The 22815-nt window shown below is 33.6% G+C and overlaps 1 protein-coding gene across 1 annotated transcript; it reads right to left on the reverse strand.

Moving 5' to 3' along the window:
• Positions 1-389: 389 nt before the first annotated feature.
• Positions 390-21254, reverse strand: LOC145568996 (uncharacterized). The gene is made up of 24 exons (XM_081628371.1): positions 20869-21254; positions 20611-20720; positions 19373-19445; positions 19080-19141; positions 17617-17758; positions 17196-17414; positions 17014-17080; positions 12868-13267; positions 12147-12294; positions 11859-12019; positions 8161-8260; positions 7549-7623; positions 7231-7365; positions 6907-6996; positions 5835-6017; positions 5650-5754; positions 4709-4867; positions 3992-4036; positions 3682-3903; positions 2607-2713; positions 2468-2524; positions 1731-1779; positions 1329-1597; positions 390-994 (listed from the first exon to the last, which is right to left on the reverse strand). Exons 1-23 carry the CDS (start codon positions 21007-21009, stop codon positions 1436-1438), a joined length of 3012 nt encoding a protein of 1003 aa, XP_081484497.1. The 5' UTR covers positions 21010-21254; the 3' UTR covers positions 390-994; positions 1329-1435.
• Positions 21255-22815: the final 1561 nt, after the last annotated feature.

The raw sequence follows: 22815 nt of genomic DNA on the forward strand, positions 1-22815 counted from the left end.
GTAAATGTTCATTTTTTTTATCAAGGAGAAGCAGCTGTGGAAAACAAATCTAGCCATTTTTTTTCAAAGCAAGGGAAAAAGGAGAAACAATCCATAGAATGCTAGTGTATGGGGTGATGTTGCACAATTGGATATGGATAGTGTTTTGCACCGGTTTGTATCACATGACAATATAGATGACTTGCAGATTGTTAATCATCGCTCAAGAATTTGTAATATTCAATATTTTAGTTGCCCAAATTTTTAATATGACGATATAGCCTTATTAGAACCATGCTTTTATAGTTAGAAATTTTGTTTAATGTATTTGAGCAAATTTGAATATATTTTTTAAAGTTAACAAATGAAAACATCTCGAAGTGTGATGAATATATTAAAGCTGAAATAGTTAAATTTATACATATGACTACAATCCTCTTTGAAATTAAGTGAAAATAAACCTGAGAACAATTCTTAATTTTTTTCAATGTTTTTTTTTTTTTTTTTCTCTCTCTCTAAAAAGAATTGATAATAACAGGACCTAAATGGCTATCCTTGCCACAAAACCCACCACTAGGAGGAATGGCAAAGGATGAATCAAAATTTACAAAGTATTACATGAGAGCACAAGAGATGTCAAAACATGTTATCTTTGATTTTTTTTTTTTCCCCTCGCAATTTACAAACTACACTAAGGCAAAACAATCATACGGCATTTACTTCCTGTGATATCTCATTACATGAGGAACAATATATGAAACTATAGCGACTCTTGCATAGGGAATTAGGAATACATACAAAGACATGCTCAATGCCTATGTACAGAGTTCCTATCACCACAATTGGCATGTACAAGAGGCTAAGGTATTGGTTAAAAGAACAAGAATAATGAGGAAAAAAATGTAAACTAAAAAAGAGGGGAGAAGGCCCAACACAAATCGAAAGAATCATAAAGAATCCGCATCACGCAACAAGCTTGCCACCAAAAAAACTTGGCAATGATATCTTCACTCACCTATAAAGCAACATGGAATCAGGTCAGGTTGTAAGCATCAAAAATAATTGAGATTAAAAAAAAAAAAAAAAAAAAAAAAAAAAAAAAAGGTATGAAGGGGCTGTTGGTAGACAACAAGTCAACAAAATACCACAAGCTAAGCTTGGTCTAGTAGTTAAGAACCTTAAGATGGTTCTTTCCAGCATTGAAATTGGGAATTCAATCCTACCTAGATGCACTTTGAGGGAGGGGAGTAGCTAGTAACCTAGGCTTGTGTTTGGTTCGCATGATTAGAAGCGAGCAATAAGACCCAGCAAATGTAACATTAGAGAAACAGTGGGGGAAGCAAACTTACAATAGATATACGAGGTTCAGGGATGTAACCTCAACTTCTCCTAGCATGGAATCATCAAAAATTGCAAGGAGTAAATTTTGAAAATAAGCAGTAGTACAATTATGTTGTTAGGACATCTTCAATGCCTGCTTCATTTGCGAAAGTGCTGAAGGATGCATTCTATTTATTGCAGCATTAAAGGTATCTCCATGAAGGGCAGCGCATGTTTGAAGGTTTTCTCTCACTGCATTCTCCAGTGACATCTGATTGATAGGGTCTGAGGATTTGATCTACAATGAAACAAACACACATGTCAACCTCAGTCGCCCCCAAAACACACACACACACACATCCTACTCCCTCCAAAAAAAAAAAAAAAACAATAAAACTTTTTTCAAATGATAATGTTTCCTTGCTGCTTACCTGGCGCTTCTTGAACTCTTTACTCAGAACAGCTCCTTCAATTTGAGGCCTGATGGAAGTCATGTTATCACCACTGAATAAGGGGAAGAAACAAATAATATGGGCTAACAGCAGAGTAACAGGGTCAATCAACACATCAGACACCTAATTTTAGGAATGCATAGGGAAATTTACATCTGAGACACAAGTTTCTCTGATGCACAGGAATGTTTAAAAACCTGTGTACTGTTTTAGAACCAGGGACTTTAAAAACTTATCATAAATTTTTGAACATCCAGAAATGGTTGAAACGTCTTGGAACAGAGATCACCCAGGAGAAATGAAAATATACTCTCATATTAAAGTTGCCCACCCAATTCTGCAATTTCTATGCAACTTATTTTCGGATTACTAAAAGATATAATCAATTAGAGATAGAAGGGATAGGCATGAATCTAGAACTAAGATAGAAGGGATGGACACGAATCTAGAACCAAGGGGCAGTGAGATAAGCATATGTTGGTGGGATGGTAGCATCATACACTCAGATGAAGGCATAAGTCAGATCTGCTTGCAGTGAAAGAAGTAAAACAATAGCAAAGACACATTCCGTTGTTTTGTGGTGAACTGGTGAATTGCAGTGATTAAAAATATGAGTATATAAGAAGATTAGGGAAGGGTAGTTGTCTTGACAGGACTACGGCCAAAAGTTCATGTTATTGGATGTAATTTTCCCCAAGTACATACAGCTATCATACCTGGACTCTCCTTCAGACAAGTCATCATTACCACCCAAGATTACACTGGTACAAGTACTGAATAAACAGAGCAAATAATCAGATTGAGAAAAGGCTTAGTACTGGATAAGGAAGACATCACTTTCATTTTTCTAATTACCTGAGGATCTGGTCAAGTTTATCAAGAACTTGAGGTAGCCTTAAGGACAAAATAACAGACAGCGCTAAGCCAATTATTTTTCTCTGAATTGAAGTCATATTATCAACCTGTAATCAACCAAAATCAGACTGAGAAAAGAGGAAACAAGCAGACTCATACTATGACAGAAAATCAATGCAAGAATATGTTGCAAGCTCAGATAGTCCCAGTACATGCAAGTCAAACTAATTCAGTTATATATGAATATAGCTAGAGTAATTTGTAAGGAAAAATGCAGCAAATATCACTTCCAATGCACCTGCTAACAAAAAAATCCCAAATTTAACCATATTCTATTCAACGACAAGGTTCCTCCAACCTAAACTCAAGTCGTTGAAAACAAGCAAATTCATATGTTGGAGAAATCATATATACTTATGTTGTACACTAATGACCAACTATTTACCTTATAAATTACAAGTGAATATGAATGAGAATATGACTTTGGTACCTTAATAAAAGTGAATGTGCATATCATAGACCAATAATATTATCCACTGGCAGAAAAGAATATTTCAACCAAAAGCTTCTCAGTCACTCATTGCACAACTAATTAAAGATTCAGGGATATCAAGTAAAAAGGATATCTGATACACGATAGAGCTAATTGGGCTCTTGGATCAGAGAATCCTGTTGCCAAACACCGACTTTTTCTGCAACAAAAGGTTTTATCCTATCACAGCCAAACTACAGATCTCAATACACTGTTGATTAACACAAAATCATCCTTCCAAAATCAGTTTATGAATGATGTGCAAGTATTAATTTTCCCACCATTATGACCACCAACAGGGATCTTCAACCAATTGGCTAATTACCTATAAATGATGATTTTAGCAAGTTATAAGCACTCTACTGAGAATTCCCAAACAAACTATCGTAAGATATGCCTCTTATCACCCCCTGCCCCTAACACCCCCATATTATGATTCTTTGTGAACTAATTGAATTTCTCCAAATACTTTCAGAAACTATTGGATAAGACACATAAACATTTGGAACCAAAAAAAAAAAAAAAAATGCATTCCACACTGACCTTCTCTAGCCATATATCAACCAGACAGAGAAGTAAGTTTTCTTCCATAGGAAAACCTGCACTTTGGAGTTGTTCCAAAAGTGAAGACTCTGATGTCAACTGGGCAAGGTAATTAGTGTTCAGCACTAAAATCCTCGCTAAAATTGCGGCTGATGATGATTTTACAGCTGTTTTGGAGGGGTCACGCTCATCTCCTCCACACAAACAGGCAACAACCAATTTCTGTAAGCACATTAGGGAAAAGAAAAACAATTATTATGGTGTTATACGAAGAGGCTTCAAATTTTATAAGCAATAAAGATATAACCACCTGAAGAGTACTGCTGATAAGTGGAGGTACTTCCATAGGGTAGCACTGCAGGAAAGATAAATGTAGTAAGTAGTAGTGCTGATGCACTGTAGAAGTAAATACTTAAGTAGTAATTCAGGCATGAGACAGACGAGAAGATCAAATATTATAGAAGCTGGCCACCTTTTTTTTCCAATGATATCAATTTATTTCTTAGTAACGCAAAAACAGATACATACTTTGGAAATCCAAATTCATATGGTGTCCGATTTACACTGCTTGACAATTGAACTAATCAATTACTCGTATCTAATTTCAGATGACTCATCAAAATGTCAGTGGTTATGACAAAATATTCCAGTAGAAAGATATCACACACAATCAGATCAATGGTTAACTACACCAAACAAAAGCCAAAAAGACGCAAAGCCACACCCACTTGAAAAAAAAGCCAAAAATTCACAGAGCTGACCCCAGCCCCTTGAAGCTCCTACCCATCGAAGGTATAAACATCTGTAGAGGCGTCTAAATCATGTAGATGCGAGTAAATATTAGGGAACAGAGTCTATTTAACTTGGGCATTAATATAAGAGACTAAGACATGCAGCTAGGTTATATGAAGGCATATGATCACTGGTATGTACACATTATAACATCAGAATATTGTGGTACTCGTACAATCAGCTGATGATATAACTTTCACATTAAATAAGTGACATGTAAAATTAAAGGACATACCTGCACTAGAATATCAATGACAGGAAGGACTGACAGAAGGCCCCTATCATTTACATTTCCAACTATCATATCCAGAAGTTTAGCTACACTAGAGGCATGGCGACTTAGGAACTCAGTACCACCCAAGATTATGTAATCTTCGATAATTTCAACCGCAACCTACAAAAGATCCACATAACAAACAATAAGAAACAAAATCAAACCTGACAACTTAATTAGGATAAATGATACCTAATTATAACCCTCAAAGGTTCAAACTACTTATCTACTAAATCATACTTACACATATGATGTTAATCACAAATTAAGAATACCAATTTTGCCTCATTTATCAATAAATAAATTAAAAAATAAACAGAGAGTGATACACTACCTTTATTCTTTTTTATTCTACCCAATTACTATAGATATGCAATTTTTAAGATAATATTGAAGAATGCGAGTGGGTGTCAGATAAGTAGGATAAAAGAATAGAAAGGATGTAAAAAGGTGGGTGGGTGTGAGGAAAAAGGTAATTTAAGTAAGAGAGGGTGTGGAAAGATGTAAGTAATGTGGGGTTAAAGAGGTAAGATGGTAAAGGGGACAGGCCAAAAATAGAATAAAGCAAAGTAAATAGAACAAAAAAGAATGAACTAAATGGAAAGTGAGTAAAACAAAACAGAACAAACTAGTATGGAAAGTGAGTTAAACAAAAAGGAACAGAGGGAGTATACTCTTCTTTAAACAGTTTGTCAAAATATCTTTCAAGTTCCAATTTTGAGTATAGAGATGACAATTAAAAAAAAAAAGATTTTACTCTCTCTCTTTCTTTATATTTCTATCTTTGTTACTACACAGTACACACTTGAACTTCGTATGCAAAAAACGGGAAGAGAAGGGAGTAACTGTTGGCAGTAACCTATACAATAAAAATGCAAGGAAAATGAAAATTAAATTCTAACCGTCAGGTGATCAAAACTTCTTTCAATGATATCCACAAGACATGGGAAGAAGTCCAATAGGTGTGGAACCATTGATGGAGCATAAGTAAGGGTAGTCTCCCACAACTGCAAGACAAATTATTAATTAACCCATTAACATTTCAGGATTGAGAATGCACACCCATAAAAAGGAAATAAAGGCTTACCACCATACTGTCCTCCATAAGATTGAGTTCATCTGGACCATTCACATCTATTCCTCTTTGCAAAATGGGCAGTAATACGTTGTAGCATATAGGTGACTGATACCCAAGGGCCACAACAAAGTTCTTTAGTGCAATTAGAAGCTGCATTTGCAGAAGACTCTCTCCAGAAGACTCATCCCAGACCTTGATAGAAATTTCAGGTTAGAAATTGATCTCCTTTTACAATCAAGGAAGATATTATAAATAGAAAGTCATATCCAATTAAGAGCAAAAATATCCTTCAACATGAGAGGAATAATATAATTGAGAATCACAATCCCAAGCTAGCAAGGAGGACTGTCATTTCTTGAATAGAGGAGGATTTTCTTTCCAACCCAATTAGAATGAAAAGGCAGAGGACTATGCTTGAAGTGTGTTCCTTCTCATATATACAAAGAGTATTCTACCAATATGACTATAAACCATACCAAACTCACCAATAACACACTACAAAGAAAGGCGTAATCATTGCAGAACTTATTATTTTTCAATTCTATTGCAAAGATGTACTGCACTAACAGCCTAAAAAAAAAAGCAATGTATTAACCACAGCAATATTTTCACAAAAGCTAATCAAAATTTGAAGTGCCGGAGATCTGCCTCAATAACTTGAAAAAATATTCCATGTCTTTTACCATAGCCGGCTATAGACCCAAGTATATAAAAAATATATCAAAACAATAGATACATTGTTATTCTGCAACATTAGTACACTAAGCCAGACCCCAATAAGCTAAACGAGAAAACTCAACCGGTCTGAGATTTTCACAAAATAGCTTCATGATTAGGTATAAATTTCATAAAGATTGACTTCCCCTGTTCCCCAAAATCCTGAATAACATAATTTTTACTAGGTGATTGCTGTTGTAACCATTTTTAATGAAGAAAAAATAAAAATCTTGCAAGAGCCATGATTGTCTTTTAAGGAGTTAACAAACAAACATTTCATGGAACTTGCTCCTGAGGACTGACAACAGATCAATCAATATTCTAATATTGACTAGCTAAAACAAATAAAAGATTCAAATTATACCTTCTGGAAAAACTTCACTAACTTGTCCACATAAGGTATTACTTGACCAATGTGTCCAAGAAGAACAGATATCAAATTTAAAACCTGGACCTGGAAGAAGACCACAATAACATTAAAACTAAATCAGTTGTTTTGGAAATCAACATATAATATTGTCAATCACTCTTTTGGTTTAAACATCCACATAGAGAGTGGGTCTTGTGGATGTTTAAATTGGCTATGATAAAAGAACCACAGACCAGGAAAATAATATGTAAGAGTGGGAACTCGATTACGTAAAGAGTACTATTAATTGGTAGAAAAATGAAAAAAAAGGGAGTTTACCTTTGAATCAAACTCCGCAACCTCCTCAACCAAATTAAAACATGAATCCCAACATAATGGTAGAAGATCGGTGAAGTCCTTCTCAGAAAAGTTTGAGTCTTCTATTAACAAGCACAAAGTCCTACATGCTGCCAGCTAGAGTAGGAAAAAATTGATACCTCTTCAACAATTGGGTCATTTAAAAAACTTGTGCATTAAAAGGAAAACAAATTAAATTTTAGAAAACAACCGATTTGGAAACTATGAGCATGAAGAAAAAAATAAAAAGGTAGGAGGCTAAAACAATTAGCAACTTGCAACAAGAGAGGGATTACATACTCTCACAGCAAGGTCTCTATCCTGGAGCAGCTTGATGGCAGCACAATACACTGATCTCTTTGTATCATCTTTGATCTATCAATTTATTCAGAAAAAAGATACAGTAAAAAAAAAACTGAATAATGTTGAGGTATAGATACAGTCAAGGAATTAAGGAAGTCTGGCAAGCTTACATATACATACACGTGTGTGTGTGTGTGTGGGTGTGTGCGAGTGTGTGGGTATATATCACAATTTTTAATGCTAGATCCAGGAAACAAAGGTGAGAGAGGAGGGCAATCCGTCCAACTCTAATTGATAATAAGCGACCAGTCCCGACATAAAGAGTGTGTGGGAATATATCACAATTTTTAATGCTAGTATCCAGGAAACAAAGGTAAGGGAGGGGGACAATCCATCCAACTCTAATTGATAATAAGCACCCAGTACCAACACAAACATCCAAAACGACAATGGAATTAATTTGAAGAAAGTAAATTGAGCGAAACATTAAGTTTAACAAGTCAAATTTAATAATTGTTTTTAAACACCCACCAATTAGTGTATTAGTCACTTATATCATAACAACATATCTCTATAATTGTATATGGAAATACAATCAAGTATAGTTACCTCTGACACCCATTGACCAAGTATCAATGCAACCTTCCGATGGATGACACGCATGTTGGGATGATCATTTGTTAGTTCCAACGACAACGCGCCATTAAACCTAGAATATTGATCAAGTGCCACAGCCTATTGTTACTATGCTGATGCAGAATTAAATCACTAATTTTATATGGTGCCACCAAAGAGAAATACACAGGCAAAAGAGCAGATAGAACCTCATTATCGAAAAGAAAAATTTAGAAGCAAAGTACACCTCACCTTACCTCCTAGTTTCATCTTCTAAAAGGATCCATATCCAATAACAAGATACCCATACTTCACGAGTAGATTATGGTTATAAAAATAAAAATGAAAAAAAAAAAAAAAAAAAAGAGATTCAAGGATCAGCATTTTCACACACTATACCTACAAGCAGCATTTCTGAAGCTAGAAATGTTTCGAAGGACGGATTTTTTTTTTTTTTTTTTTTTTTTTTTTTTTTTGTGTGTGTGTTTTTGACTTTTAGCACGGATTTGAATAAAAGTCCAGGCCTCCATTGAAATTGTATAACAGTCCAGGATTATCTATAAAGGCTGAAGGTCTAGAAATTGTATTTTAATGGAGGCCTGGACTTCTATTCAAATCCGTGTAAAAAGTCCCCGGTGGTTCGTCTTCGTGGGATAGAGAGAAAGAGAGTCAAGATGAAGGATAAAGAAAGAAATTAAGGACTTAAAGAAGAACTTCAAGAATTGGGTTTCAATTGTTGAAAGATTTGTTGAGGGTTGAATTTTTTTGGTGAGTTAAATTGGTTAATTGGGGGAAATTATCAGATTAATTTAGTTAGATTAGTATTTTATTAAGTTTTGTTTTACGTAACTAATTGAGCTTATGAAAATTTTAGTAAGGGTGTTTTAGTAATATCATTTTAAAAACTTAACTATAAATGGAAAATTTTGGAAAGTTGCAAAAAATGTGTAGCGGATGTTTTTGGCAAAAGTTGCAAAAAATGTGAAACGGAGGAAGTATATCATTAATTCCATCATTTTCCAATGTTAATAATGGTCATCCAAGGAGGTAGGAGAGGACTTAATGTTATACTAGTCTTTTTTTCAAGAATGAGAATATTATCACTAATGATTAATCATAGGCAATCCTCAAAACAAATTAGATACATAATATCAAATAAAATTTAGTCTCCAATTTACCACTTACATCAATTTCAATAATCTACAAATTCCTGACATAATCTTGACCATTGACCTAATATAAGAAAAAGTAAATTCACCTCAAAATATATTACATAGTCTAAATCTTCGACCTACCCAGCAGAAAAACCCTCTTGATGTTTGGTAGTTTTTATCTGAGAACATAGGTTGGGTCCAAAAACAAGGGAGGGCTTTAGAGCAACTACGTAGCTTGGAGATACTTGATAGAAGTCATAGTTCAGAGACCAAAGAAAGCATTGTCATCTCATGCTTAAGTTATGTGTCTACTGTCTAACTCATGAAAGATATCAACATCAAGCCCTTTGCTCAAACACTGTGTTTGGTTTTTCCTTTGGTTGGGGGGGGGGGGGGGGGATTATTGTAGGTTGGCCAACTGCCTATAGAATCAACTCAACCGATCAATAACTATATACTAAAAGACACACCAGCAATGACACATGTCATTTTCTGGTGTGTCCCTCGGTTTTTTTTAAAAAAAAATAATTTTTAGAAAACAAATCTTATACCTAAATTAAAAGATAGAAAAATAAAACATAAATAAAATATTTTACAACTCTTATACATAAATAAAAAGATAGAAAAATTATACATAAATATAAGATTTGATATGTCTTTCCATAATATATACATTGAAAACTATATAAATTAAAGTAAAAAAAATAAATAGTAAATAAGATTTTTAAAATAGTGCCAGAATGTTATGTAGTACGTACTACTTATTTCAACAATAATTTGATTTTCTTTTAATTTAATTATATGTTAAATAGCTCCAAGAAATTAATCTGAATTTCAATAGTACGTTAAAATTAAAGGTTTGATGTAGTACGTACTATTAAAAAAATAGTTAAAATTAAAGGTTTGATGTATCCTTCTACAAATAAATAGTAACAACTATAAATTCAAGGAAAAAAAAATCAGGTTCTTAAAATAACTTGTGACATACATACGGACTACAAATCTTAATATACAACGTTTTAAGAAATTCATTTGGTTAACAACAAGAAAATTGCACCAATTTGAGGAAATTAATAATTGAAAATATGCATATTGTCAAATGCGTTTTAAAAATAGCTATATGGCTAATAGGCTCTTTTATAGTAACTAAATACATTATATGCTCTTTTATAATAAATTCATTACTCCATATAATATTTTAGAAAAATTCACTGTTAATTCAAAAAAGTTATTAAAAATTACCGTGCATGGCACATGACCTAACCTAGTATTTAGATAAAAGAGTCAATTTCGGTGTCTACTGAATTTCATAGCAAGAGAGGAAACTAATTTAAAACTTCCCTACATCTTTCAGCGCAGGTACATTGGCCATTAGTCACATTACTACAAATGTTGGTTAGTTTGTGTAAAAATTTTGTATAAAAAAGATATAATGTACGCCAAGCATTGCATATAAAAAAGATATAATGTACGCCAAGCATTGCATACAACTAAGGATCCTAACTAGAATTTGAATTTCAAATTTTAATAACCTTTGCCATTTGATATTCAAAAACTTAATTTACCCAATCAAAAAAAAAAAAATGAAATTTCAGTATTCTTAAATTTCAAACATGAACAATTCTTAATATATTGGAGTATTACAATTACATTTTTGTACATATGTAAGATCTTAAGAGTCCAAGAGTTTGATTCTACAATCTGACCCTAAATACCCACACCAATCCAAAGTAAAATTCCAGTCCTCATAATTTAGTAAATTGATGTTACCCTCTTCTCATCATTTTTCTCCATTTTAGATTTTAATTGTCATCATGCTATTTCATTTCAACAATAGTTGATGCACGAAAATACTATTTTAAATCTGAGCACCAGTAACAAAACATATAGAAGTAACTACCAGCACATTGACCAGCTACACAGGAATAATCTATTCATCATGCAAACCAATCGTTTTAAATTTCAAGTAAATTCTTCATCTATCCAGCATTATCATTCACTGGGAAAATTTTGCCATTTGGGCTCATCTCAATCAAAAAATGATTTCTTTTCATTATCAAACATTAATACCATTCTATTTTTGTCTTCTCTATTTATTTATTTTTTTTTTTTTTTGGGGGGGAGGGGGGGTGTTGGCAAGTGATGCAAATGTGCTCCCTAACAGCTGCACATAAAACTCATTTCCACAGATATATTCCATTATTGCCCACAGTTGAGAATGAACTAAAATTCAGTCTCTCAATTTCAGTGAGTCAACCACAAACATCTTACCAAAAATCATAAGCTGGCCAATAAGACAAACACATCTTTATGTCCTCATATTTCAAACTCCAGAATAAAAGATATTCATTATCTATAACTAAAACACAGAGAACTTGCCATTTCACTAAAACTAAACAAAAATATTGAACTTAAATAATAGAAAAAAAAATCCACAATACATCCTTCTCATGAATAAACACCAAATATCAAAAGTGCTAACCAGTAACCAAATATCAGTTAAAAATTTGGAGTAATAAGATTTAAGCAAACACATACCAGTCTTTAAAGCTTAGGTAATTTGAGAGTTCATAATAAACATATGCTGCAGCTCCATAAGCAGCATCCTTGAGAAGCAACCCTGGGGTTATTTCAGTGACTGAAGTAGGGCAGCCGCTCATTGCTTCTTGAAGAATGGAGACTACCACAGGACCTAGCAGCTATAAACAACCATTGTAATGTCAATATCACAAGGCATCTTCTAGTCTGCAAGCAATTTTAACGACTACATCATAAAGACACCCTAGATTTACATGGCATGTCTATGAAAGATAAAACTTCACCTACTTGGCTGTACTTGTGAAATAAAACAATGTAAAGAGCTTCAGCGCAGGGCCTTAGTTTCTCAGTCCACTGCACCATGTCTTGTTCATGATGAAAACCTTCAGGATTCTGGCTCCATTCTTCCAAATCACTTGCTGATAAAACAAAATACCTGTGTGACGTCACAGCCTTAGCTAGATACACACAACTTTAAATCTAAAGGATACAGATGAAAACAAATCATACAATTCAACAGCCAAAGCAGTACACATGTAAGTCGAACGGGGGTTTGTGCATGTGAACCATTTTGGCAGTTACCCGCTCGAACGTGGGGGAATTTTTTATCTTAGCAAACTGACAATGATATATTTGAGTTCAACACATGCTATATTTGGAGAGGGACTGTGATCAACATGCTTCAATAAATGATCAATATGAAAAAGTGAAAGGAGAAAACACATGACAAACAGCAAGAATCATGTGGTGACCCACAAAATTCAGTAGCACCCAAAATGTTCATGTGCCTAAATCAACAATCAGGCAGAGGCTTAGTTATCAAACACCCAACGATATTCCTGATAGATATTCAAGTATCAGTCGCATCCCTGTTAACTATCAAAACACCCAATGATATTCAAGGACTTAGTTCATGCTTGAAATGATTTTAACCTACAAGTTACAAATACATGATATTTGAAGATGATAAATGTAGCAAAACTGTATGTTTAAGCAGTCATAAATTTACCTTCGCACTAATACATTGCATAAAAGTACCACAAGATCATTGGGGAAGAGTGAGGCAAGGTTCCCAGCAATGACAGAAGAGATATTTTTCTTCCTCTGCTCTAAAGTGACTGCATTTTCATCCAGCACACGACCAATCAAACTAAGACTGTAGTCTTTACATTCCAGGGTAGATTTTACTAACACCATACACTGGATAAGAAATTGCTCAAATGAAAAAAGTTCAGCCTCTGGATTTGTGATCTTATTTAAGCAGAATTCCATGACTGGTGAAAGGACACTCTTATCCCCAAATGAGAAAGGATGTTTTCCCTGAAAAGCAATCAGAACCTTCATCATCTTAGTGCATGCTTTTTTTGTGAAATCCCAAAACCTAGGATGCCGTTCTTGGAAAGATGAATCTGCATTTAGATCCAAAAATAAAAAAAAATTAATTAATTAAAAAAAAAAAATTAAGTTAGCGGAGAATCCCATTAACAAACACTAATATTACAATTATATTTTAGTATTTTTGGCTCCTTAACAGCAAGGGAAAAGGTATACTTCGACAAAATGATGTTTACAATAATTAAGAATGTTACAAACTACAAAGATTACCAATGACTTTTATATGAAATAAACGCAAGGCCACAAAAAATGATGTATATTTAAATTTTGAAGCAAAAATACCATTAAAAAAACAGAATTGCACAAACAACTACCCTTAGTTAGACCCTTTATTTGTCATAACCATCTCGAAGCAACATAATTATAGAAAAATAAAAAAACACACACACTATCACCAGGCACTAAAGCCACCCTTATCCAGATATATATTGTTAAGGGGTGGCTTTGAGTAGACAAAATAGTACTTAAGGGTGATTTTATAAGAGGGATTATGAAAATAAAGGGTCCGGCTGAGGCTAGTATTCTGTTAAGTTTCCGTAAATGCAGCTTAGGATACAGTCATACAGCTCTAAAGGGAACCAGCACTTATCCACACTCTTGTGGACATAAATGTCCCTATTTTAAGTTTTCACAATTTAACACAGATGGGATCTGGTAAGTTGAACTCCTTGCCCAGGAAAAAGAGACATTCCAAATGTACAACAAAAAAGCACTTATAAAAATGAAATGTATTCCTTCCATCCTATATTTATCTTCCAGCTAGGCATTCAAGCATTAAGAATATAGTAGGGATGTGCAAAAAAAGTGAGGAATACTAATAATAGAAAGTGTATGAATTGTGAGAGAAAAAAAGGACTGGTTTGACAGAGAGTGAGAAGCAGAGTTACCGAATACGCAAGTATAAAATTCGGTATGATATGCAATCCACTGCATAATTTGTTTAATTGGGCCAAATATTAACAATTGTGTCATAATTCGCCTTTGTCAATACACGGTATGCCCCAGTACCGAGAATAAAATAAAAGTTTGGGTGACTAGGATCCACTAAACATAAAGGGTTGGCAACTTTTTACTGAAGTAGGCAAATGGAAGACAATTTTCCCGAAATAGTATAGACGTATAGTGGAAGATATGTATGGCACAGGAGTAAAAGCAGGTCCAATTGAATATCAAAATGACTGAAGAGGATACTATTTACAAAGCAACTATATTACAACCCTTACTAAGAATAATTCAAGGATGATCACAAGTGCATACAAACATATAGATGGCAGTGAGCATATTGCATGAGATACAGGTCAGAAAAGATCTAAAAGGAGAGAAAACAGTACTTTTCCAGTCCCAAAATATAAGTTCCAATCAATGACTTGACGTTAAGGAAAATAAACTTCAGCAGGTAATGAATCTTCTAGCTTTTTTCTAATTCAGTACAAAAGTCATGCTCCATCAGATTTAATGATGCATATTTCAAAAAGAAATCTAAATATATGTGTTTTGTGATTGAATTATAATGGCAACATTAATAAAATAACAAGATAAAACTCAAAGGTCACGGCTTTGAAAACATACAAGCCGCAGCTATATGTTTGGTTCATTCTTTAAGCTCTTACTAAAAAGAACATGGTACCACTACTCCAACTGAAACATTAGTAGACAGTCTTATCATCTTAGAGACAGATAAGATTTCAAATCTAGTTGAACTAGATGAAGGTCAAGTACAAGAGGCAGTTTTATTTCCTCTTGACGATATAAAAGGTGATATGATGATTTTGATGCTATAGATCTGGAAAAGTGGAAACTGGTAAGTGGATTTGATACTATTTTTTATCCCACACAAAATTTATAAGTTGATACTATTGGGGCTATGATTTCATTTTTATTGTTGAAGTGGTGAACAAGGAAGGTGACAAATATACATTTTTGAATATTTTTGACAAGTTTACAACTTTCCTACAAGAGAGAACAGAGAAGCATAAAAATTTTCTTGGCTATTGTTCATGATTTTGTTTCCTAATTGGCAAAATTCATTGAAAGATTCAAAGGGTAGTGTAATGTGTTACGAATATCAAAAACTTTTGTGTACACTCGATATACAATATTAGGGAACATTAAACAGTTTTAGGGTAACTTTTAGCCAATTTGGACTACCATTATCTGATATGATTTTAATATAAATAGGCCATGGGATAAGTTTTATAAGGGCATTGTAGTTACATCACTTAGAGTCAATTTTTAATCCTTTGAAGGAGTAACTTTCATCAGTAAAACATAGGTTATTTTTATTTATATCGAGGGATCTTTTTATCATTTTAGGGTACTTTACAATCACTGTATAATATTTATTGTACACCCGATTTATTTACAAATTTGTATACAAATATTTACAATTCAATAAATTTTGATGGTATCTTGGTTTGAAGAGGTTGATTTGTTTGCCACGTACTAAAATTAAAGATAAGTTTGTTTCCAAGAGGAGGTGATGATGCGAGAGCATTCATGGTCTTTTAGAACTTAACTTAATGTTAGTCTAGATTCAGAGAAGTTGAGTAGGTTTTTCGTGTTTCAAGCAAATTAGGATTCTCAAATTTGTTTTAGAGATAGAGTTTTGTTTAGTTATGGAATCTTATTCATAGTTTTCTAATAGTCTAGTTGTTTTCTTATCTATTGCTCCACTCCTATATAAATGCATCCCTCAAGATTGCACAAAGTTTTAAAAGAGGTTTATTTGTAGAGTTAAACATGCAAGTCTTCAAGTGGGTGAATTATTTATTCTAACAAAAGGGCAATGGTGACCATGAAAGAGATTTTATGTGCAAGGGGTTTTTTTTATTTATTATTATTATTTAAGCAAGGACAATGAGTGATAATAAACAATAAAAGAAATTTTTAAAAAATGAGTGGAGACTAATGGGTGAGAGAAACAATAAAATATGATAGAAAGTTACCAATAATGAAAATCATGCATTTATATTGGAATGGAAAAATAAGGCAAATTTTGAGGTGGGATTTTCATGTTTCAAGCAAATTAGGATTCTTGAAATTCTCATATTTGTTTTAGAGATAAGAGTTTTGTTTAATCAAAGAACCTTATTATTTGTGTTCTAATCTTTTGAGTTTGATACCCTAGTCGTTTTCTTATCCACTACTCCCTCCATTCCTAAATAATGCATCACTTGAAATTGCACAAAGTTTTAGAAGATTTTTTTAGGGAAGTATTATAACAAACTAACAAGCAAGTAGTCTAAGTGAATAATACAAGGGCAACAACGACCATGAAAGAGATATTATGTGAGAAGGTGGCCATTTTTAATCATTTATTTATGCAACGACAATGTGAGAAACAAAAGAAGAAATTTAAAAAAATATTGAGTGGGGACTAAGGGAGGGGAGATAAAATAAATAATTTTTGATAGAAAGCTACCAAGTATAATGATACATTTATTTTGGAATGGACGGATAAGGCATGCGATATTTAGGAATGGAGGGAATAGCTTGTTATGCCTATCTAACACCACACATCTTCAATAAAATGAGAGGTTTCAGCATTTAAAAAATTGATGAGCTTGGGGGAAACCTCCTACAACAGACATTTGTATGTCCTCAAAGTCGCGACCTTTGAGTTTTATCTAGTTACTTTATAAAATTTATCATTTTAATTTAATCACAAACACAAAAATCCAGAGGTTTCCTTTGAATTATACATCATTTTATAAAAGAAATATCAAGAGGGTGATGCCATGCTAGACAAAAAAAACCTTACAATAAGGAATTATTGACCGAATAGCACTTAGTAACATGGGGGAAACCTCCTTGACCTGTCGGACTTCCTGAAAAGTAGGTACAGAACAATTATTCAAGAGTACATTATATATGTCAAATCGAGTCAGCGAAAGCATATGACAATCATGCAAACATTGTAGAAACAAAATCAATGTGAAGCACCTGCATAGATTTGGAATCACTCTGGTGGCCGGAGATAACTAACTGGCGTATAATCTTTAAGCACAAATACCATCTCTCACATATTAGAAACAGCTCATTTTGATGCTGGTCCAAGACATTTGAGCTGAAGCAATGTACCAATTCAGAAAAACCATGCAATATTCTCTGTACATCACTTTGCCAGAGAAGCCAGCAGTAATCAAAGAAATGGGAAGAAATCTGCCAAGAAACCAACAAAACAAGTTGTCAAAGGCAGTAGCTTTATCTTATCTTTATTTATTTTTTTTAAAACATCATTATGATAAATAAGCAACAGTTTAGGTGGCATGTACAAATTTATTCCCTTTTACAAGATAAAGACAATGAGAGCAAACTCATGAACATGTATTAAGAGGGCTAAAAAGGCCAAAGCCAACCAAACCTCTGCATAATTTCTTTGGTCTGAAGTTAGCCGTTTAGTTGACAACTCCTTTAAAGTCCGAAAGAGAATCAAAAAAATCCTATGGGAAGAAAGAACATCTGCTGATTGAAGCTGCTGAGCTAAAATTGAAAATAGTTCAGGCCTGAACAAGTGATCAAAGTTAGCCTCCATGAATATCAACAGTAGGGAAAGTGCATAGATTAAACAAATACTAAATGGGTTATAAACTGATACCATAACTTGTCACCATACATCATTGCATTCAAACAACTATATATGATACACTAGTATTATTCAGCAGCATTGTAGCAAAGCATCAGATAACTCCAAAAGTTTCCAAACAAATATTTGATAAGAAATTGTGCAAAAATGAACTGATTCAGGTGGCGTTTGAAAATTTTAAAGTCTCTCCCTCAATCCAGATTACCTTTGCTTACATCATGTATAAAAAGGCTCAAGGCACAATGAGGCGATGAAGAACCTGCTAGCGAGGCACAAAATATAAAACGATTTAAGAAATTCGCCTAGGTGCGCCTCTTTGAATGCGCCTCGCCTAAAGCAAAAAAAGGCACTCTACCCTAATCGCCTAGCACCTTAGGCGCGCCTTTTTATACACTGGCTTACACAAGTTTCCCAAATTGGTGGTGACAAAAAAAACATATTCTAGTAGAACTCGATAACTTTCACATGTTCCTCAATAAGCTTAGTGACATTTGTAACTCCTCCAAAATTATATATTCATCCAAAAAAAAAAAAAGCAAGGAACCCAGCAAGAATCCATTAACATCAAGTCATCAAGAAACTGAACATTCCCCCCCCCCCCCCCAGCCCAAAACAACAACAACAACAAGGCCTTAGTACCAAAAAGAACTGGGGTCGGCTAACATGAATCGCCATTCTCCCCCCCCCCCCCCCACCCCTCCAAAAAAAAAAAAAAAAAAAAGAGTAAGACATTGTATAGCAGCAATTCCCTATCTACAAGAGCTACTGAGCAACTTTTAATGCTTTTGGAGCAGCGTTTATGTATTTCACTGATACTTCACAGAAGATTATTAAATTGATCATAAACCTTGGTCACATGGAAATGCATCATCTTAATCCCCTATATTGAGGTCAACATCAGTATTGACCCAAAGCCTCTATAAAAGGCTCCCAACCAAAGCTGGGTAGAGGGAAATGCATGTTTACAACCTTAAACCAGTACTTATATAGAGACTATTCAATTAATTTCTTGATCTAGAGCAGTACATATATAAGAAGAGCATGCAGTCAAAAATACTCATTTTGATCTAGACAGCTATAATCCAAAGTTAGAGAAAAAACTTTATAAAGTAAACAGTTGGGTCCCTGATGAAGGTATGGCTTCCCACAATACTCCTCAAAACTCAGTCAAAGAGCACTAGAGCAATAACTCAAGAAAGAACTGTCTTGTAAGATGATTTAGCAAGTGTAGGCACACTTACCACTCTTTAGGATAATCAAAACGTGCAATTTTTGAAATCAAAACTGCCAGCATCAAAGCTATCTGCAATCCACAAGAAGTGATATTTCAGTAATTATAACGTATGATGCAGCCAAGAAAAGCTAAACAAACTCCAATGTTTAAAGATAAAAACTGTTATACAAGAGAAGACAAAGCATTATACATAATATAAAGCCCATAGTCCCAAATGCTTATGCAGCCTTTAGCCCTTAACTCTAGCTCATCCAGATTGCAGACAAAATGAACAGTTCATTAACAGTATAGATACATGACCTTATCATTTTCTTCTCTCAAATAAGATAGCAACTTTTGCCTCAAATGAATCTTCTCCTCTGTGCTGATTCCCCTGAGAAAAGCATTTAAGAGATGAGACACAACAAGGTAGAAATGAATCATCCAATAAGACTCAGCAAATGAGTCCTAGAAAAGATGCCAGAAATTTATCCTTTTCCTCCCCCTCAACGGCATGGGAAGAAAACAGCGAAAAGATAGGTTAAGAATAAAAAATTTAAAATAAAAATCCACCAATTGACAGCATCAAAAAAGTATGTATTTGATAATAGTTCTATTATTTAGGATCAGAAAGTTCTTTTTTCTGAATGCATACTGCAGAAATTTAAGCCAGCATAGTTCGTTTCAGGTTTTCAACAGATGCCTCAGTTACTATAAGCTGGGGTAACCCAAAACAGTGATAGGAGCCAAAGGCCAGCACTTACAAGATACAACTCCCCAGCCAAATTTTCTCAAAAAAACAAGTTATCAGCAACAAGTAGCAGTGGAAAAATAAAAATAAAAACACTCTAGAAAGACAGCACACAGTCCTCCCAATTGGACCTCATAATCAAATTAATGTTTATTCAATCAAGCACATTCTACTTTTATCTTGTGGCAAGGTGAGTTGATTGATATCATTAATTAGTGTCATGCTTAAAATGTATTATCAACATCTAAAGATATAATAATCAAACTCATAGTTCAAGTACACTCATTATCAAAAAGAGAAATCAGTATCAAAGAATAGCATTCCAACATTAAAATGATTGCAAAAACTGGAGAACATTTGGGGTCCTAGGGTGTAACAAGTTCAATTTGATAATACAGAAAATTGTGAGCTTAAGAATACCTATGTTATGTTAATCCTGCAAGGCTGCAAAGAAATGAAAGAACGGTTCATTTGATTTGATTTTTGGCAAGCAAATACAATTATACATCCAAAAAAATTACACAACTTCACCAACTCAAGTCCATACATCTTCATCCAAGTGAATATAAGTCTTTCTGGCAACTAACCAACCATCATCACTCCATTACATTACTTTTCACCACAAAAAGTAAAAATAACAATAATTTAAAAAGTTGTAGTGGCTTGGTAGGATTTCCAGAACATCAAATTGCCGTTAAATGACTATGATTCGAATCAAAATTTGGTGACATTCAATCAAAGTGCAACAAAACAAAACATAAAATTCAACAACAACAATGACAAAATTAAAACAAATATATGATCTTACATAGAATCCCGCCTATTTCGCCAATACCGATTAATACTGTTCTTAAAATAAACAGTAGCCATCAAACGAACATCAACCTGAGCAGCCAAATCTTGCGCAGTAATCACCTCCTACATTACACACAATACAATCACTCAAAACCTTACATTCATGCAACCAAATTTCCATCACTAAACAAACATTCACAAACAACAAAAACCCTAGAAATTGAAAAAATAAATCAAATTAACAATCAGAAAAAGGAAAACACGTAAATACCAACAAGCAAGAGCAGAAACCAGGCCGACTTTCGGACTGAGAAAGCGCAGTTTCCGCCGGTTTCCTCACAGTTTGGTCGCCGCTGAGAGAATTAGCGAGCAATTGATACATCATCGGAAGGTCTGAAGCAGACAACGCCATTGAAATCCTCACTTTCTCTTTCTATATTTGAATTTGCACTCCTTCGTTGTGTGAGTGGGATTCTCTCTCGAGGTTCTCGATCGTTTGGCTATGGCGGAGAATGGAGAATTGGAGAGAGATGAAGTTGGACAAAAATGGCGGAGATGGATTTGAGGAGAGAGAGGGATGAAGATGAAGAGCAGGTGAGTTTTAGGGGGGTTTTACTGAGAAGAAAAAATGAGTAAAAGTAGAACTCCGTCTGAAAATGAAACCAAATTTTCCTGGAATTTCTGTCACTACAACGGAGTAAAAACAAGAAAGAGTAACGATATAAATAAATACTCCGTATTTCACTTTCCTTTTACCAACGTATTTAAATGTAAGTACAACAATACGTAGTATTTTATTTCACTAGTGCTCTTTTCCTAGTATAAATATTTTAATACGGAGTGCTTCGTATTTTTCATACTACGTATTTTCTTTGCTTTTCACTTATGCTTTATAACTATAAAGAAAAAATATAATATAAAATCAGTAAAAAATAATTTTAGTTCAGCAAAATGAACCACCCTTATACCTATGTTTGCTTTTTCTGGTTTTTTATTTTCATCTTACTCCACTTTAATCATAAATCAATGCTTTTATGCTATTTCTCGTAAAATTGTGCCAAAAAAAGTGGAGCATTTATTAAAATATAGAGTTTTCCTTGTTTGGAAAACGCAAGAAGAATTTTCCTTATTCTTATTTGAGGAAGCAACAACACCCAAACTCCTTTTTTCCTTAAATAACACTAAGTATAGCAAGTTGTTTTTCATTGGTTAGAGACCCCCGATGAGACAGATGGAAGATTAGTACTTGGGCTTTTGACCCGAGAATAATGAACTCACATTACAAACATCATTACGAAAACTACATTTATGTATTTGTCAGATTTAATCAAGAAGCAAGTGATCGGTCGTCATAAGCCTAGCTATGACAGGCGTCCCAACCCTAACGCAATGACAACTTGTCGAGATAGACCTTTGATATAATTGTTATCAAATTCAAGCACCGCGAAACAAAGATGTGAAGCTTGAAATCCATAAAAAAAAAAAATTTTAAAAAATAAAATAAAATAAAAAAGATGTGAAGCTTGAGAAAAATGATTAATACAAAGAGCACAAACATCTAGATTTAGATTAGAGAAGGCCGGGTAAGGTCCAAGAACTAGATTTACCCATCACTAATTAGGGGCAAAGCAAACAAAGGATTTAACATCCATATCATAGTGCAAATAACCATCTCCAAACTCATGTTTATGGAAATGAATGTTACCCCCCTTCCTCTAAATATTGACAATGTGTAAGAACCCCGTTAGGACTTTCGATCCTCATAATAACATTAGCAATCGAATCATAATCATTGTCATCATTTTTAAGTGAAACATCAACAAGTTCAATTGAACAAAACTAAAATCAATCTCACTATAAAGTTTTAACAAGGTAAACTACACACTACATCTCTAGGGTAAACCCACACTACCAATTCACAAAGGCTAGCCACAAACAAGGCTTAACAAGGGAATATAAACACAGTTAAGGCCATAATTAGTTTACCTTATTTCTAATTGTTTCAATAAAAATAAATTCAAATTAGATTAAGAAAAAAAAAAGTTTGACATGCTTTATCTTTTCATGTGCGTTTTTTATTACTAAATATTTTTAATTTCGTAATGGAAAAAATTATGAAAATTATATATTAATAAAAAATACACATTATTACTAATCTAACAAGACCCACTTGATATATTTTTTCTTTAAGGATTAATATACACATAAGGTCAAAATT

This window comes from Chenopodium album, chromosome 11 (genome assembly GCF_948465745.1).
Source record: "Chenopodium album chromosome 11, dcCheAlbu1.1, whole genome shotgun sequence".
NCBI lineage: Eukaryota > Viridiplantae > Streptophyta > Magnoliopsida > Caryophyllales > Amaranthaceae > Chenopodium > Chenopodium album.

Excerpts from the sequence above, each read along its gene's own strand:
- LOC145568996 (XM_081628371.1), bottom strand. The coding sequence starts at position 21,009 with ATGGCGTTGTCTGCTTCAGACCTTCCGATGATGTATCAATTGCTCGCT. Across the intron at positions 4,868-5,649 it reads GAAGTTTTGATCACCTGACG|GTTGCGGTTGAAATTATCGA; the intron begins GTTAGAATTTAA and ends GATCTTTTGTAG. Across the intron at positions 1,780-2,467 it reads TTGTCTGAAGGAGAGTCCAG|GCCTCAAATTGAAGGAGCTG; the intron begins GTATGATAGCTG and ends GACTTCCATCAG.